An 18415-nucleotide genomic window follows, 5' to 3' on the forward strand; every position below is an offset into this window, starting at 1 on the left:
AAGAAAATCTGTCCTACTAATTAGTAGTTGAACAAAAAAGAGCAAGCCAGGAAGCTCAGCTAAGTGACCTGGCCAGTAGAGCTGCAACCAGGTGGGATGTGTGGTACATGGACATGATTGGTGGGGAAGGAGGAATAGGGAAAGGAGGCCATGTGAGAGAGGGGCAAAATGAAAACAACATGGGAAGTGATAGAATTTCAGAGCCTTTAAATTCTAAAGTGGAGAGTTGCTTCATTCAGATGTTGCATACATGGCTATTTCATAACTTTATTTTAAATTTGTACCCAATATTCCCGCTGATAATGTGTGTATCTGTTAGTGTGCCTTGAGCACATTTGAGGAAAATATTTTTTAGCTACTGTTCTTGTTAGGTCCTTCTACTAGGTCTTCACTTTGAAGCATTTTCCTCCCCTACTGACTAATAATTCAAGTACAGGAATCAGTGCAAGTTTTAGAGGTAAGGACCACTTCTCCAGGACCTTTTCAGCCTGAGTTCATTGTTACTCATCTAAAGGAACTGAACCAAAAGTTTGAGTGGGACTGATAGGGGCAGCACATGAGAAAGGCCTTATTTATTCTCTGATGAACTCTGGGAATTAACCATCGATTTTTTTCCCCCAAAGGTCTGAAGAGAAAAATTATTTAATTCCTTGTATTGGAATCCTCAGAACCTAACCTAGTTGAATGGCACAAAGTAGGTGATTAATAGATGTTTGTTGATCAATTCATCGAAAGATCTCTTTGGGTCCAATTTATTCAGGTATTTGGAGCATCTGTGAATTTTGGATTTGCATCTCAAATTGATCCAGAATAAGTGCCTGAAACCAATATGCATTTTTCTCCATGACTGACTCCATACTTCATCACAGAATTCAAGCACCAAATACCACCACTGCTCCCCAGAAAATAAGGCATCACACACAGAAGTGCAGAAAAAGACTTTGCTTTATAGCATCTCCCCACTCGGGACAGCTCCTGCCCCTATTTGGACCAAGCATGGGGACCAGAAGGGTACAGCTGGCCCTGATTCTCTTCCATCTCATAAAGGCTTCTCTAGATACCAGCACGATAACTTTGGCAGTGGGATGGTATCTCTGCCTCCTTGGAAATCCAACAGGGACTTTCTGCAAAGCATACAAACACAACTCATCAAAAAATCTTTAACTAATTATTGAGGATTTTGTTAATTGTCTAATGTCTCTGGTGTTACATTAACTAATTTTTTTTTGGGGGGGGGTTTCAGTTCTCTGTGATTTTCAGATTATACATCTTTGTAAATGATCTGCCTTTTTTTCTCCTAGCTCTCTTGCTTTTTATTCCAACTAGCTCTACTGTTCACTTTTTTATAGTATTAACTATAGTTCTAATTAACTGGATTTCAGAGATCTTTTGTTTTTTATCTTTGTGGATATTTGAAAGATTTGTGGTTCTGAATTATCTGGGGAAAGCAGAGTGTCCCATGGTTGTCTAAGACTATCAGAAACCACCTGGTCAAAGTTATCACCACTGCCTTTTGTGGCCAGATCTGTACTTGGGCATTAGACCCCAAACCTAAGATTCTCTGAGGATGCAAAAAGAAGGAATCAATGGAACAGAACCCAGACACCTTCACTCCCACTCTGGCCTGGGCTCATAGGCTGGTCGATAATTACCTTGTGACTGTATACTTGTTTCCCCTCACATTCAGCTCCTGTGTGTCTTCAACTGTACTTGGATTCCACTGCAAGTTCTGGTAAAACTGACCTGAGAAGCAACAGATCAGGAGGACATGTTAGAGGAAAAGGAACAGAGAATGAGATGTACACACACAGAAAGGAGAGGGACCAAGAAAGAGAACATCAAGACAGTCAGAGAGTAAGAAAAAGAGAGCTAGAGAAGGGGAAAGAGAGGCAGAAATAAAAGCAGAGAAAATACAAGAAAGAGGAGAGAAGCAAAAACTCCCAGAAAGAGATCACTTTTGAATGCATACTAGGGAAAGAGCTCCTAAAGGGGAGTATTGATAGATGTTCAGAGCTGTGGGTGGATTATCAAATGTCACAAATGAGAAGAGGATGCTCAGGGAATGGGATATGAACTGAGTTGGAGAATGATAGGAAGGCAGGGGTGACAAAGGGGGAAACAGGAGGAAGGGAGATGATGGGATGAACAGCACATTGGGGATGGTCAGAGGAGTAGGGGATGGTAAAGGCACAGGGAATACTCTGAGAGGTGGAGAGTCATGGGGGTGGGTGGGTGATGCTGACAGATGAATCCAGAGGGGAGCATTCAAGGTGATCAGAAAAAAGGAAGTAGTCCAAATGAAAGATAGTTTAAAAAGGTGGGAGGGTTAGAGAAGAAAGTTTTTGACCAGGAAGTCACAGATTTCAGTGGACAGTATCCAAGTCATACCAAGGATTCCACTGGGTTTGTTGGCGAAGTGACCTGGATCATTTAGGAAGAGCCGCAGCCCAGGAGTAGAGTGGTCCAGGGACACCAAGCCAATGGTGACTTTGTCTGGATCACTGAGCAATAGAAGGCCATTTTCCAAGATCATCTTCAGCCTGTAGAGAAACCAAGCTTTATGCACAGTAGAAGGAATACCCAGAGGACAGCTCAAAGTTTGGGACACAGTAATCACAAAAGGGATTTCTGCCTCTCTAAGTATAAAAGAAGTAGACACTCTTCTTTCCTCTAAACAAAGGGCTTGACTTTTGTCCACAGGCTCCCCACACCTCAAGAACTTGGGGATCCTGCCCATTTTTTCTGGTTAAGAGCCGACCTTTCCTCAGTTAAATTCTGAATCCCTTAATGTCCCAGACTTACCCCGGCATCATCAAGTAAAGTGATCGCCATTGATAAGAGGAGCTTTTCCCATTACTGCCACGAGTCACCACGATGCTGTCCTGGGTCACATGCACCTTCACCTCAGGAGTCTTGTAGCTCACCTGGAGCCAGACAAACTTATCTGTGCTCCCCTCATATTTGCCAGTCACCTCAATGCCTGGAAACCCACAAGATCAGAAGGATTGAGAGCAGCACTCAGGACAGCAACAAATCACCTCCTCTAGGAAACCCAACCTGATTAACCACTCTTGTTGTGTAAAACCTTTCCTGTGGAAGACAGAGTCCTCTTTGGCAAGTCTGTTAGAGATAGGTCCTGCCAGCCCTAATTGATCTTCTCCCCTGCATTTTCTCTACCCCTTAGGCTTGATCTACAATCATTGGGGTCCATTTGTATATAGCTTTGTAAAGGGCCTTTTTTTCTTTTCTATGTGGGTATTGTCTTCCTTAGGAAAGCACAAGCCCATAAAGCACTGATATTTTTCTTAGGCAAGATGTGGAAGATATAAGGGAGAAGAAGAACTTACTTATCTCTGCTTATGGAGAGTTCCCAATCAGAAGGAAGAACTCCCCAACATAGAACAAAATATAATGAAATGGGAGAATTTGTATAGTGAAGGGTGAAAGATTATGGGGAAATAGAAATTTCTGAGTGTGTATGCATGTTCACATGTATGTGTGTGCACATTCACACAGCTATATGTATTCACTTACCTTGGACAGGATCAGAAAAGAGACTTTGTGGGGTCTGGGAGAATCCTTTGATGTTCACGCACATTGTCTGCTCAGTGTGGTTGTTTCTCAGCAAGATAAAATGAGGGGACCTTTCCATTGAAAGAGTGGGGGAAGGAACTGGGACATTGTCTAATTCCGTGCTAGGTTGAAAATCAGAAATATCTGGAAGCAATAAAGATGTATGGTGATCCAAGGAAGAAATAGAAAAACAACAATTACATTTTATTTTACAAATCTCTTTTTCCACAATAGCTCTTTGAGCCAGAATTATCATGCCCATTTTAAAGATGAATTAAATGAGGTTCAAACAGATTAAGTGACCTGCCCAAGTATAGGTAATATGCATTGGATCTGGGATTTGAGCCCAGGTGTCCAGGTTCTAAGACCAGGGTTCCTACCATGAGAATCCCTGGATAGGTCTCTTGCTTGAACAGCAGTAGATTACACAAAATATATGATTTCTCTCTGATCTTTCAGTTGTTCTGAGTCTTCTTTCCACTTTCCCCTCCTCTTTCATTCCTTCCCCCTGACAAATAAATCACTTAGGGAAAAATATTATAGAAAGCCTCCTCTTTTTGAAAGGGAGTAGGAAGAGGATTGAGATAACAGAGGATACCATAGATCATTAGGCTTGAATGATGGGTTGATTAGCTTAGTTGAATGGCTTCCCCCCCACCCTCTGCCTTTATATTATTTGTTGTAAAGGATCATTTTCTAAATAGGGGAAGGGAATAAGATATGAAGGAAGTTGATATGAAATTAAAAATAGCAAATCTTTTTTTTTTTTTTTTTTTTTTTTTTTTTTAAAGAAGAAAAAGGAAGGACAATGCAGAGGATATGGATTTAGGTCTTTCTGTGTTCTAGGAACCTTTGTCCTGATGAACAAAGTATGATGCAGGGGTCTACAGTATGTGAGAAAGGAATGAACTAGGCTTAGATCTACCCATTTTAGAGGTTGAGGAAGGATAGAAGGGAGAAGTTGCATGTGTGAGCAGGGGTCATCTGCTCCCCCAGCTCTGATCTTCTGTTTTGGACACACTACAAACTAGTACTTTTGGATATGGCTATGAACAGTGTGGTCATGTTTTTGTCTTGTATTGGCAGAACAGGAACAGAAAGGCTATGGACCTTCCAGCCATTGCCCCACCCAATCTTCTCCATCCAACCCTTTACATCCCCTCTGTTCTTTCATAAATCATTTTTACCGATTGCTTTGGGTTCCGGGTAAGCCAAATCATAGTCAGGTTGTTCTAGGAATGAAAGAGAGAGAAGAGGTCAGGGACCAGGTAAATTTCTGAGGGCACAAAAGCAGAGGACAGAGGAGGCTAGGATTAAGGAAGCTAGCAAATACTTCTCCTGAGCCATCTAAAGAACAAACACTTTCCATGTAAGAACCCACACCTAAGCAGGCCATTGCAGACTTTTAAAAGATTTAATGAAACAAAACCTTTTGGTATTGGCTAAGTAAAGTAGATGGTGGATCAATGAAAAATATTAGATCCACAAGATACAGTAGTCAATGATTATACTAATTTACTGTTTGATAAACCCCAAAACTCCATTTTCTGGGATAAGAACTATTATTTGACAAAAGCTGTTGGGAAAACTGGAAAATAGCATGTCAGAAACAAGGCATAGACCAACATCTCATACCCAATATCAAGATAAGGTCTAAATAAGCTCATAATTTAGACATAAAAGGTGATATTATAAGCAAATTAGGAAAGCAAGGAGTAGTTTATCTATTAGATCTTTATGACCAAACAAGAAATAGAGAACTTTATGGAATGCAAAATGAATAATTTTTGTAACATAAAATTAAAAAGAGTTTATACAAACAAAGCCATTCCAAGATTGGAAGGGAAGCAGAAAGCTGGGAAACAATTTTTCCTAGTCAGTGTTTCTGATAAAGGCCTCATTTCTAAAAAGACAGAAAACTGAGTCAAATTTATAAGAATATAAGTCACTCCCCAATTTTATGAACAGAGAATTTTTAGATGAAGAAGTTAAAGTCATCTAAGAGTCATATTAAAAAATACTTTAAATTACTATGCAAATAAATGCAAAATAAAACAACTCTGAGGTACCACCTCACACCTATCAGATTAGTGAAGGTGACAAGAAAAGATTATGACAAATGTTGGATGGGGATATGAGGAAACTGGGACACATTCATTGTTGGTAGAGTGATGAACTGATCTAGCCATTTTGGAGAACAATTTGGAACTATGTCCAAAGGGAAGCAAATCCAAGATAGTGGAATAAAGATAGGAACTTGACTGCCCTCAAGTCATTAAACCCAAGTGCTTCAAAACAAACAAACAAACAAAAGAAATTATCCAGGAAAACTGTCCTGATATTCTAGAACCAGAAGAGAAAATTGAAATGGAAAGAATCCAATGACCACCTAAAAATGAAACTCCCAGGAATATTACAGCCAAATTCTAGAACTCCCAGGTTAAGGAGAAAATATTACAAGCATCCAGAAAGAAACAATTCAAGTATAGTGGAGCCACATGGAAGGTTTTCAAGAATTCATAATGAAAAGACTAGAGTTGAATAGAAAATATGATTTTCAAATACGGGACTCAGGAGAAATATAAGGAGATAGTCAGGAAAGTGGTATCATAAGGGACTTAATAAAGCTTATATGTTTATATTCCTATATGAGGGATGATACTTATCACTCATAAGAACTTTCTCATTATTACAGCTGTTAGAAGGAGTATAAATATAGGCAGAGGGTCCAGGTGTGAATTGAATGAAGGAATAATATCTTTAAATAATGAAATTAAAGGGTGAGAGAGGAATGTACTGGGAAAAAGGAAAAGGGAAAAAAACTTTTTTTAAACAATAATATCTATTACTTTCATGCATCATAATGACACTGCTGGATCATTACTGAGTCTAAACCCCAAAGAGATTATAAAAGAGAAGAAAGGATCTACATGTGCAAAAATGTTTATAGCAGCTCTTTTTGTGGTAACAAGGGATTGGAAATTGAGAGGATGTCCATCAATTGGAGAATGGCTGAATAAATTATGATGGATGAAAGTAATAGATATTATTGTTCTATAAGAAATCATAAGAAATATCTCCAAAATACATAATTGACTCTAATTTATAAGAAATCAAGCCATTCTCCAATTGATAAATGGTCAAAGGATATGAACAGACAATTTTCAGATGATGAAATTTAAACTATTTCTACTTATATGAAAAGGTATTCCAAATCATTAATGACCAGAGAAATTCAAATTAAGACAACTCTGAGATACCACTACACACCTGTCATATTGACTAAGATGACAGGAAAAGATAATGTTGAATGTTGGAGGGGATGTGGGAAAAGTGGGACACTGATACATTGTTGGTGGAGTTGTGAACAGATCCAACCATTCTGGAGAGCAATTTGGAACTAGACTTAAAAAGTTAACGAACTGTGCATATCCTTTGATCCAGTGGTGTTTCTACTGGGCTTATATCCCAAAGAGATCTTAAAGAAGGGAAAGGAACCTGTATGTGCAAAAATGTTTGTAGCAGCCTGTTAGAATTACCAGGTGAGAACTCAGGTTGTCTGGACAGTGACAAGGTGAGAATTCAGGTTGACTAGCCCTTCTTTTATCCTCCCAGAGTATGGGCGTGGGATAACGCAAGGGCTTCTGGGAAACATTACTTCAACCAATGAGCTTGCTCCTCCTAGAATTCCTAAGGTGTAAACTCCCTTTAAAGGCCCAAACCAAAGGTCTGAGCCAGAGAACTGTCAAGTCAACCTGAATTCTCACCTTGTCACTGTCCAGACAACCTGAGTTCTCACCTGGTAATCCTAACTAACAGCAGCCCTCTTTGTAGTGGCCAGAAAGTGGAAACTGAGTGGATGCCCATCAGTTGGAGAATGGCTGAATAAATTGTAGTATATGAATGTTATGGAATATTATTGTTCTGTAAGAAATGACCAGCAGGATGAATACAGAGAGGCATGGAAAGACCTACATGAACTGATGTTGAGTGAAATGAGCAGAACCAGGAGATCATTATACACTTCAACAACAATACTATATGATGATCAATTCTGATGGAAGTGGCTCTCTTCAACAATTAGATGAACCAAATCAGTTCTAATTGATCTGTAATGAACAGAACCAGCTACACCCAGAGAAAGAACACTGGGAAATGAGTGGGGACCACAACATAACATTTATACTCTTTTTGTTACTGTTTGCTTGCATTTTTGTTTTTTCTTCTCAGGTTATTTTTACATTCTTTCTAAATCTGATCTTCCTTGTGCAACAAGATAACTGTATGGATATGTATACATATATTGTATTTAACATATACTTTAACATATTTAACATGTATGGGACTACCTGACATCTGGAGGAGGGGGTGAAGGGAAAGAGGGGAAATGTTGGAACAGAAGTTTTTGCAAGGGTCAATGTTGAAAAATTACCCATGCATATGTTTTGTAAATAAAAAGCTAAAATAAAAAAAATAAAAAGAAATGATGAGCAGGCTGATTTCAGAAAAGTCTGGAGAGATTTACATGAGCTGATGCTGAGTGAAATGAACAAAAGCAAGAGAACATTGTATATAGTAACAGCAAGATTGTGTGATGATCATCTACAATAGACTTAACTCTTAGCAATACAGTGATCCAAGACAATTCTAATAGACTTTGATGGAAAATGCCTTTTGCATCCAGAGACAGAACTATGGAGAACTATAGAGGAATGCAGATCAAAGCATAGCATTTTTACCTTTTTGTTGCTGTTTGCTTTTCTTTCTTGTGGTTTTTTTCCCTTTTGCTCTGATTTTTCTTTTACAGCATGACTAATATGGAAATATGTTTAAAGTGTTTGTACAGTATAACCTATATCATATTGCTTGCTGTCTTGAGGGGAGGGAGTGGAGGAAGAAAGGGAGAAAAAAATTTGGAACTCAAAATCTTACAAAAATGAATGTTGAAAATTATCTTTACATGTAATTGAAAAAATAAAATACTATTGAGGGGAAAAAAATTAATGAGAAATTTTAATTTTTACCTTTTGCCGGGCCTCACAGAGCTAAGTACTTAGCCAACATCAGAGCTCATATTCTAGATACCAAAATCCTAATCCCTAGAAACCACTGTTTATGGACAGGTAACTTCCCCTGGGGCAGCTCAGTAGCAAAATGGATAGAACAAGGAATCTAGAGTGAGGAAGATCTAAGCTCAGATTACTTATTTGTATGACCCCAGGCAATTCACTTTACCTCTGCCTCAGTTTCCTCAAAAATAATATGAGGAAAGTAACTATCTTTTCCCAGGGTGGTTGTGAGGATCAAATAAGATAATATTTGTAAAGCATTCCTCAACACATAGTAGGTGCTATATAAATGCTCCTTATTTCTCTGGAAAGTTTCTCAGTTTCTTTTTCTGTAAGTAGCATTAAAATGCTGGGGTATGCTGGCAAATGCTTAAAAACCAGCTCTCCAAAAAGGAAAAAAAAAAACAAAACCTTTTGACACTTTCATCTTTAATTTGCATTAACATTTTCTCCATCAATTTCTGAAGTCTAAAAAATCAACAAAAACAAATCATTCAGGATTTGTACATTTGCAAATTTCCAAAACTCCAAATGTTCATATTGAAAATTGTTCCAGCATATCCCCATCTAGCATGTTAAAGTGTGCAAGACATGCAAAACACTATATGTATGTCATTTAATCTTCTCAATGACCCTGGAAGGTAGATGGTATTTTGGACATCTCTATTATATAGATGAGAAACTGAGACTGAGGTCCCACAGCTATTAAGCATCCCAAACAAATATTGATGGCTGAAAATCTAGACTTCAGAACCAAAGAACAAAGCAAACTAAAGCTAGGAATCAATGGTATATCATGGAGCCCCAGGGGAAGGAAAAGGACTGAGCATACTCTACCCAACTGAGAGAGAAAAGAATGTGGAAGATGTGACTTTCTATCCTGACCCACATCTTTGGGGAGCTAGGGAGAAGGGTCAGGATACAGAAGAGGTGTCTAGGGTCAGTAAGGTCCAAGGATAAGGGAAGACTTTAAGGAATATTGAGTGTACCTCTCCCACCCTCTGTGGGATAGAGTGGACATGGAGCGTCATCTTCCCTCAGAGCTTTCTGAGGTTGTTTAGGAACCAGGATTTCCCACTCCTATCCCCTTAATAATGAAAGTGATGGTCCCAAGATGATGTCAGTAATGATGTAGTAAAGGTCCCAAGACAAAGTTAATTGACTTACTGTCAAATCTGGGTACAGACTTATAAAAGGATTTTCCTTGAAAAGAAATACCTGGAAGAGGTGGAAGAGGTGCCAACTCTGGAGCTGAAAGACCTGGAAAATTTGGAGGACCTGCAAAACCTGGAGAACCTGGAGGACCTGGAGCACCGGGGAGACTTAGAACACTTGGTGCTGCTATTGGTACGAGGAATCCTTGGCTGTACAGCATTGGTGAAGACTGGTGAAAACCTGAAAAGGAGGGGAGAGAAGGAAGGCTACCACAAGGGTGGGCAACAAAGTCTGCTCTTACTTCCTAGGAAGAGGATCCAATAGAGAGAGGCTTCCTTCACAGGGGCATTCCTCAGAGAGGGCATTTCAGAGTCCTATGATGCCTGAACTTTTGGATAGGAATTCTTTCCCAGGGTTTGGACTCCAAGGGATTGATAACTTGGCTAGCTCCAGAGAGAATGTCCCCCACCCGCAGATGTAAATTGTAAAATTTTAAAGACATCTCCCTCGAAGATATTGACCTTACCATTCTCTCCCAAGAAATTTGATTCAGGTAAAAGTATCTTGCTCTTTGCAAGAGATGGGGGGAAAGGGTAAGCATCTCCCTAAACCTGAGGGTTACTGCCTCATTCATCCTGGTCACTAACTTCTAGTATCACATTGGCCAAGTCCCTCACCCTCCTTTGCTTCAAATTTCTCATATGTAAAATATAAGAAATAACCTTTGTCCCCCCACCTCCTTTACTCCTGTAGCATCATTCACATTTTCCCAGTAGGATTCCTTCCTTCCTCCCCTCTGAGATTATCTCCAATTTATCCTGTATAAATTTTGTTTGTAAACATGTTACCTTCCCAATTAGACTGTGAACTCCTTGAGAGTAAAACATGTTACCTTCCCAATTAGATTGTGAGCTCCTTGAGAGCAGAAATTAAGGTTTTTTTTATTTGTTTGGGGTTTTGCATTCTTGTATCCCCAGTACTTAGCATCTGGCAAATAGTAGGGATTTAATAAGTGCTTATTTACTTAGCAATGGCATGTACTGTATTCCCTATCACTAAAAATGTTCAAATTAAGGCTGTATAATAATCTGCCCTTGATATTTTGTGCATGTATGTTGGGGAGTGGGTAATAGGAGGGGCAGAAGTTGAACTAGATCACTCCTAAGATCTCTCCCACATTATGGTTCTATATATTTTGTAAGCTGTTTGGTTGGAGTCCATTTGTGGCCAAAATCAGGGTAAGAACTGAATTTGGGGCCAGGGTCAAAGCTCATTCTGGTTTTGGCATAAAAGTTGTCTGTGGACAGATTTAACATTAAACCACTAACTAATTTCAGTCATACAGCCACTTGTGTCTGCTAGGCTGTGCTCTAGGAAATCCAGCCCTTACCTCCTGTAGGAATTCTTGCCAATAGAGAAAATGAAGATGAATGATCATTATCTGAAAAAAAGTAAAAAAAGTTGGCCCCCAGATTCTCCCTTATTCTGCCCCAAAGCTCTCAATGTGATCAAGTACTCAGAGAAACAGAGCACTAGAACCCTCAGGGCAGGACACAAATGGGGGCAGGAGGGATACCTGGGCAAGGAAGGTGAAAGAACCTGGAAAAGCCCGATTCAGGGAAGGTCCCTGATCTCCAGGAAACTCCCACCCACTGCTCACCTGCTTCCACTGGCTTTGAAACCACCTGGGCTTTATCCTGATCCTCTGGTTTGGTGACCACCATAGACGTGAGTGGAGTAACAAAGTTGAATTTGAGGGACAGGTTCAAAGCTTGGGCTTCCAGGTTCTTCTGCTCATCACCTGAGGCTGAAACACTGAAAGGCAAGGCCATCAATGCTGGCCTCTTTCCCTCTTGCCAATTATTCTTTCTGTTCCTTCTGGCCCCAAGGGGCTTACCACTCTAATATCACTGCTTTGGAAATGAGGCAATGGACTTCTTTCCCTGTTACAGGATATAACACCCACCCAGATCCCTCATCCACCCTCTACCCCCCCCCCCAGCCAGATTGAAGGATAGCCCAGAGGGGAGCACCTCTCACTTATGGGTGTCAGTGACCCAGATGAGGTGCAGAGAGTCTCAATGCTTTCCCTAAAGTCACATGGACCTTGGGGTCCATGGACAAGGGTCACTCACGCTTTTTCCAGTAGCTGCTGGATGGTCAGGTATGCCCACAGGCGCTCCATGAAGTTATGGAAAATGTACTTTGGGCTTTGGAAGACTTTCTCCTTGTCTGCAACATTTACTTCTGTTTGGAAGGTGAAGTTCTGGGTGTGCTGCATAGTGGGGAAATGGGAGGTGGAGCCAGGCATTTGTCTGGGACTCTGCTCAGATCCCTAAGACCCTTCTCCCTTCCCTCAAGCTGGACAGAACAGCATCAAACTATAACTCCAGGCTACTTCTCAGGTCTTTCCTGACTCGTTTGTAGACTCAATTTTGCTATCTTGTGTCTTTTTAAAAAGTTATAAGATGTAAAATATGATACATATCTACCATCCACATATGGAAATAGATCTTAGAGAATCATCTCTTTTAATACTGTAATATCACAGTTTCCTTTAATTGTATTGTCCCAGTTTCCCTGAACAGTTCTGCCTCAGTTTTTCTAAATTGTTCTACTTCAGTTTCCCTGAATTGTTCTGCCTCAATGGCAACCCCCCTCTTCCTGACCATTAGAACTGATATAAATTAGGACAGAGATAACTAGCCCTAACCATTAGCATTCCATAAAGCCATAAATTGCAGATAGGAGATATGCTTACCTATCTCTAAATAACCTATGTCAGACATCCTGGCTCCTAGGTCCTCCTAAGTTATCAAAATTTAAGGTCCTTACCCCCAATCTGTCAGAATCGAATTTATGGTCCCCACTCATCAGTGCTCTACTCCACCACCACCCCTCCATCTTTGTCTCTCCTGATCACTAGAGCCCTATAAAGAATCCCTGGAATTCTTCACTCTTTGCTGAGTGCTTTGAGACTCAAGTCCAATTCAGTCTGCTGGGATCAACATGAATCCTGTTTTGGCCCCAGATAATTTCTCCCTCTGAAATAAAATACTAAAAACTCTCTAATCTCTTACTTGCCTCAATTTCTCCAGCATTAAAATGCCCTCATATTACAAATGAGAAAATTGAAACCTACCTGATTATAAGAAAAGCCTAAGGTGAAATGGGTGATAAGGAATAGAGCTGGGATTTTATCCTTACTGTTGAACAAACTAACATTTTCTCAGAACTCAAGTGTGTTTTAGGGCCAAGAACCAATCTAATTCAGTCTCTATGACAGCCTTTCATTCAACTGAAGAGAAATAAGTATTCCCTACTCCAGACTAAACATATCCAATTCTTTCAACCATTCCTCATTTGGTATCATTTAAGTCCTCTTTTCTTAATGCTTGGGCACAACCAATCAATCAACCAGCATTTTATAAGCTCTTCCTGTGTGTCAAATTCTGGGAATACGAAGACAAAAGCAAAACACCTCCTGCCCTCAAGGAGCTTACATTCTAGCAGGGGAAACTGTGCAATTCTAGAGGTAGAGACACAACCGATACAAAACTGATGTAAGGCAGCCTTAGGAGATTAGGCAGAAAGAGAGACTTACAGCTGATTTGTCACATGAATTTCTATGTGTTCTTTGATTTATTTTTGTTTGCTTTTCTGACCATGATCAATTTATCAGGTAGGCTAGCAGTAACCATTAAATTGGGTCAATGACCTCTCTCAATGTGTGTCATATGGTTTCAACAGTAACTAGGGATGTTACCCTTTCCACTCTGAAGTACTGCCTCCTTGCCAGCAATAATGGATGATGATTTTTCCCCCTGATGGGTTCAGAATTTTCTGCTGTTCCAGAGCATCATTCTCCCTTTTTTTTCCTTTTTCTTTTAACAAGGACCATTCAATCTTTCTATATTTCACTTGATTTATCCCTCCTCTCCCCACTCACCTCAACCAAAATCTTCACCAATTAGAGCCCCAAATCGCTGACTCTGATGTGTTACAAGACCAAGCATGACTGTGCACCATGGGCAGGTGCTGGTTCACCAGAACCCACAAATTTAAAAATGAGTCATTGGTATTTTCCATTAAATTACATATCTTCCTTAATTTTAGTGATTCTATTGCATGGCTAGTCTAAACCTCTACCGACTCTTACCCAGAAGGAAAGAGATCTTGTCTTAAAAAGTCCTAACCTGACCCTATAATATTTTTGTGACATAAAAAATCTGTACCCAGCATTGATTTAAGCACACCTCTGAGGTTTTCTATTGGCAAATCTCTGTACATGAAATCTTTCTTTTTAAAATAACTACTTCTCATATTAGTGATCAGTTTCAAAATACCAGCCAATCTTATACTTCACAAAATATTGACTAAAGACTTTGTCCTGTTCTTATTTTGCAAATTACAACTTTACATTTCTTCAATTCTTTTTCAGGTTTTTAAAATAATCTATAATGTTATTCTTATATTCAGGATTCACTGCTAACATTCTGCTGTATGTATTTATACTTATTAAGTCAACAATACTCATTAAATTCATCAGACACCATTTTTTCAATAAATGTGACAAAATGATATTTTACAAACCAATAATATAAAACAAATTAAGCATGAATATAGAGTAATAAGCAATTAATTGGCATTAAATAAAAATGTAAAAAAGGCAAATTAAGATCATTCATCAATAGTAACATGGTCAGCAACTTTGCATTTATGATTTTCATTTATGCATTATGATATGCACTTATGCATAAAATGCATTTATCATTCATATTGACTTTGTAATGAAAATGATAATCTTTCAGGAAGAAAATAAATGGGAAAACCTAAAAAGAATTCCCCCATGTAACAGTTGTCATTATTTTCTTCCTATTCAAATTACTTTGTTTTTCTTAGATGTGTCTATTTTTATGGCCCCTCAAGAGAATGAAAGCTCTTTCAGGGAAGGAAGTGATTCATTTTGCCTTATATCCTCAGTACCTTGGACAGTGCCCAGACCATAGTTGGCACCCAATAAGTGCTTGTTTGATTAAACAAAATTATTTCCTAGGACAAATTATTGCTTCATTTGACTAGAAACTGCCTTTGGCTGAGTTGTCATAAATTCCTTCATCAGATCCTTCTGCTATATCATGAATCCTACATCTATCCATCTTTCTTACAAGGATCAGTTCCTTAGGATTAGGTTCCTTCATCTCTATCTTCATATTTTCAGTGACTAATGAATTATCTGGGATATGTTGTTGTTCATTTATTTTTCAGTTGTGTCTGACTCTTCATGGAGATGCTGGAGTGATTTGCCATTTCATTCTCTAGCTCATTTTGCAGATAAGAAAATTAAGGCAAACAGAACTGACTTGCCCAGGACCACATAGCTAGTAAGTGTCTAAGCTGGATTTGATCTAAGTCCAGGCCTGGCACTCTGTCCACTGCCTCATCTGACACATAGTTGTGGCTTAATAAATGTTTGTTGATTGACTAATGCAGAAATTTTATTCTTGACTTTTCTTTTCTTTCTTTTTTTTTTCCCCTGAGGCAATTGGGGTTAAGCAACTTGCCCAGAGTCACACAGCTAGGAAGTGTTAACAGTCTGAGACCAAATTTGAACTCGGGTCCTCCTGAATTCAAGGCTGGTGCTCTATCCACTGCACCACCTAGCTGCCCCCTATCCTTAACTTTTCAATGAAGGTCAGGAACTAATGATTTGACTGGACTTATGCCTTCAAGGCAGGACCTGCATCCAGATATCCCTGTGTCTGTGGCTGGTTCACTATTCATTATGGCCTTGCTGGTATTCAAGTTACATTCTGCCTATGGAAATCCTGTGATTTATCAATCCAGTAACTCCATATAAAAGGATTACTTTGCCCTGCTCTGTTCTTACTCAACCCCTATGTTCTTTTCTATTATTTCTTCCCTTCCGAACCATTCACAAACTCTTTTTTAGTAACGGGTTCCGGAATTTTTCAGGTAGCAATGTAAAATTATAGTTTAACTATATAGTTCAAAAAGTCCTCTTATTTTCCTTCCATCCCTCTAAGCTCTAAATCCTTCCCTAGCTTCCCTTTTATATGAACAAAAGTTACTCTTCTTCAAAAAATCAACTCAAATCTCACCTCTCCTAGAAAGACTACTCACTGTCCAGCCCATACTAGTTTGTCTGTTGACTTCATATCATACCACATTCTCTGCTTATTCTATTCTATCATTCTTAAATGGTCTGCTGGGTGAATAATCTCCATCACACCATTAGCTTTCAAAAGGCAGGATCTGCACCTGCTTCTCTCCATACCAAGGGAGTGGTGAAGAGCACAGATCTGGACACAAAGTGGGGAAAGGAATTCTTGTGGCTTAGGAAGCCAGGATGGTGAATAGATTAATTTCAGGCAGAGGCACAGCCATGACTAGGCCCAGGTCTCCTAGGTCTCAGGCCAAGACTCTCATAACCAAGGATTTCTGGGCTTTACTCACCGACTGGGCTTCGACTTGGGCTGAGAGTGAATCTTGGGCCTCGGACTGGAGCTTCCCAGCCACCACTATCTCAGAACCTTTGAAGAAAACCCTGAAGTTGTCCTGGGTGAGAAACTCCACAGAATTTTGTGGGTATTGGAACTTCAGTGTGGTCAGCAATGGGTTGGCCACCTCATGGTAAAAGTCCTTTGGGAAGGAGAAAAGAAGTTAGAGCAGACTGAGGTACAGTGGGAAGGGCAGCTTCCCGGGGTCTGTAGGACTGATCTAGTCCAATTAACTCCCTCATTGAACATAAAGGGAAAGTTAAGTCTCCAGAGTGGGGCTCTTCTTTTTCCTCTCTAACTCTTCCATTCCCCAGTATCTGACATAGCATACTACACATAAGGGTATTCATGATCTCCTCTGGGATGTCTCTCTGTGGGATCCCAAAGACCAGGTACTGGTACCTGGAGCTGCAGGTCAGCATCTGAGTCCTCATAGATGCGCCGGGCCACCCCACCATTTTCCAGGGCCAGCTTCTCCAGGAAAGCATAGTTGACATCAAAGCCAAAGCCCAGGCAATAAAGGTAGTAGCGGTCCCCAATAGCTGCCTTCACATTTTCTTGAATCTTTTGTGGATCTGTCTCCCCTGTAACAACAGATTCCAATGGATAGAAAGTATTAAGTCAGAATCATAAAATGTCAGAGCTGGGAAGGACCTCTGAGATCACAGAATAAAAAACTAGATAGAGTTAGAAGAGACTTCAGATGAGGAAACTGAAGCCCATGGAGGTCAAATTACTTGTCATAGGCCAGCCACACAACTAGCAAGTATCGGAGGCATCTCCTTCACATTATCCCCCCAAAAAAACACTCTGAGGGAGATAAACTTCCTCAGAGTAAAGATGGCAAAACTGATGCCCTGATGCATTCAAGGTCACCTAGAGAATTAGAAGGGGAGCTGGGAGTGGACTATGCTGAAGAGTCCTCCCCAGCCCTACCTCACCTTCAGTGGGATCCCCATCCGTGAGCAGGATGACCATAGACACACTCCCTGCTGGCAGCCGTTCCTTCCTGTTGCTCTCATCCAGCATGTTCACAGCCATAAGGACGGCATCATTGATGTTAGTTGCTGGGGAGAAAAATCTGCTCACACCGGCCTTTGGTACCAACTGAGGCAGGTGGGAGGTCTGGGAGGAAGATGTGGATGGAGACTTGTCCAGGGGTAGAGTAAGAGATCAAGTTGGGTTGGGGAGCAAAACAGAAAGGGAAGGAGACTAGAAGTGAGGTCAGAAAGGAAGCTGGGTCAAGAGGCCAGGTCAAGTTGGCAAAGTGTACCTTGAACATTTTCAGTGTTATCAAGCAAGGGCCTAAATTAATGGACAGGGAATGTGAAATTCACACTTGGATTCTAAGCAGATAGACCAGTCTATGACAGTTTAAGGAGCTGGTTACCAAGTGGGGAGTGGAGGATAGATTATTGATTGATTAAATGTCCTTTTAATAAAATTGGGTTATGGGGTTAAAGAGAAGTTAAGAATGGGATCAGGGAGATGCCAGCACTCTTTTTAATAACTTTCCAACAGGTCCTCTTTGTTTTGTTTAGCTTTCTTTTCAGATCATCCATATTAGATTTCCCAGAAACCCTCAGGTAGGTAGCTAGGCTGGCATCAGCCACATATGCCCACTCCCTAAAGCCTGGCCCCTCACTCACCATCCATGGCTAAGATATGGGAGGCAAATTTCTTGGCTTCTTCCACGTTCTCAGGTAAAGCCTGAAGCAGTGTTGGTCTCCACTGGGTCACCAATCCATCAAAGATAACCAAGTTGAACTGGTCCTCTGGCTTGAGATCACCCAGAATCTTCACCAGGGCTTTACGAGTCTAAGAGAGCAAGAAAGGAAAGGGAGGAGAAGCTCAGGGAGCAAAGAAAGGGCATGGTGGATGATCAGGGGTAGCCAGGTTAGATGTAGGCAAAAGCCTCAGGAAATTCAGAATCGATCCCGGAAAATGTTAGTCTGTTGCCATATGGGACATTTTCTGACTGAAGTTAGCAAGGTGGAACCAATCCTGAACCTGAGGAAGGCCCTGAGCTGAAAGAGAAGGTGCATCAGAGACAGCAAAGTGGCTTGTGGTGCACCCAAGTCCCTCCTTCTGTGGAGT

At 40.3% G+C, this 18415-nt stretch overlaps 1 protein-coding gene across 3 annotated transcripts in view; it reads right to left on the minus strand.

The window, feature by feature from the left end:
- Nucleotides 1-927: 927 nt before the first annotated feature.
- Nucleotides 928-18415, minus strand: part of LOC141551649 (inter-alpha-trypsin inhibitor heavy chain H4-like) — a 30208-nt gene continuing 12720 nt past the window's right edge. For 2 of the 3 annotated variants that reach the window (XM_074283523.1, XM_074283524.1), the window contains 14 exons: nt 17968-18136; nt 17260-17385; nt 16721-16902; nt 16275-16460; nt 11933-12072; nt 11458-11612; nt 11188-11238; nt 9861-10037; nt 4761-4805; nt 3535-3717; nt 2803-2980; nt 2389-2540; nt 1653-1743; nt 928-1124 (listed from right to left, as the gene is read on the minus strand). In XM_074283523.1, coding sequence (XP_074139624.1) covers nt 1040-1124; nt 1653-1743; nt 2389-2540; nt 2803-2980; nt 3535-3717; nt 4761-4805; nt 9861-10037; nt 11188-11238; nt 11458-11612; nt 11933-12072; nt 16275-16460; nt 16721-16902; nt 17260-17385; nt 17968-18136 — 1920 coding nt within the window. In that variant the 3' untranslated portion in view covers nt 928-1039. Of the gene's footprint in view, nt 1125-1652; nt 1744-2388; nt 2541-2802; nt 2981-3534; nt 3718-4760; nt 4806-9809; nt 10038-11187; nt 11239-11457; nt 11613-11932; nt 12073-16274; nt 16461-16720; nt 16903-17259; nt 17386-17967; nt 18137-18415 lie in introns of all 3 variants that reach the window. The other variant, XM_074283521.1, reaches the window with a different exon arrangement.

This window comes from Sminthopsis crassicaudata, chromosome 1 (assembly GCF_048593235.1).
Source record: "Sminthopsis crassicaudata isolate SCR6 chromosome 1, ASM4859323v1, whole genome shotgun sequence".
Classification (NCBI taxonomy): Eukaryota; Metazoa; Chordata; class Mammalia; order Dasyuromorphia; family Dasyuridae; genus Sminthopsis; species Sminthopsis crassicaudata.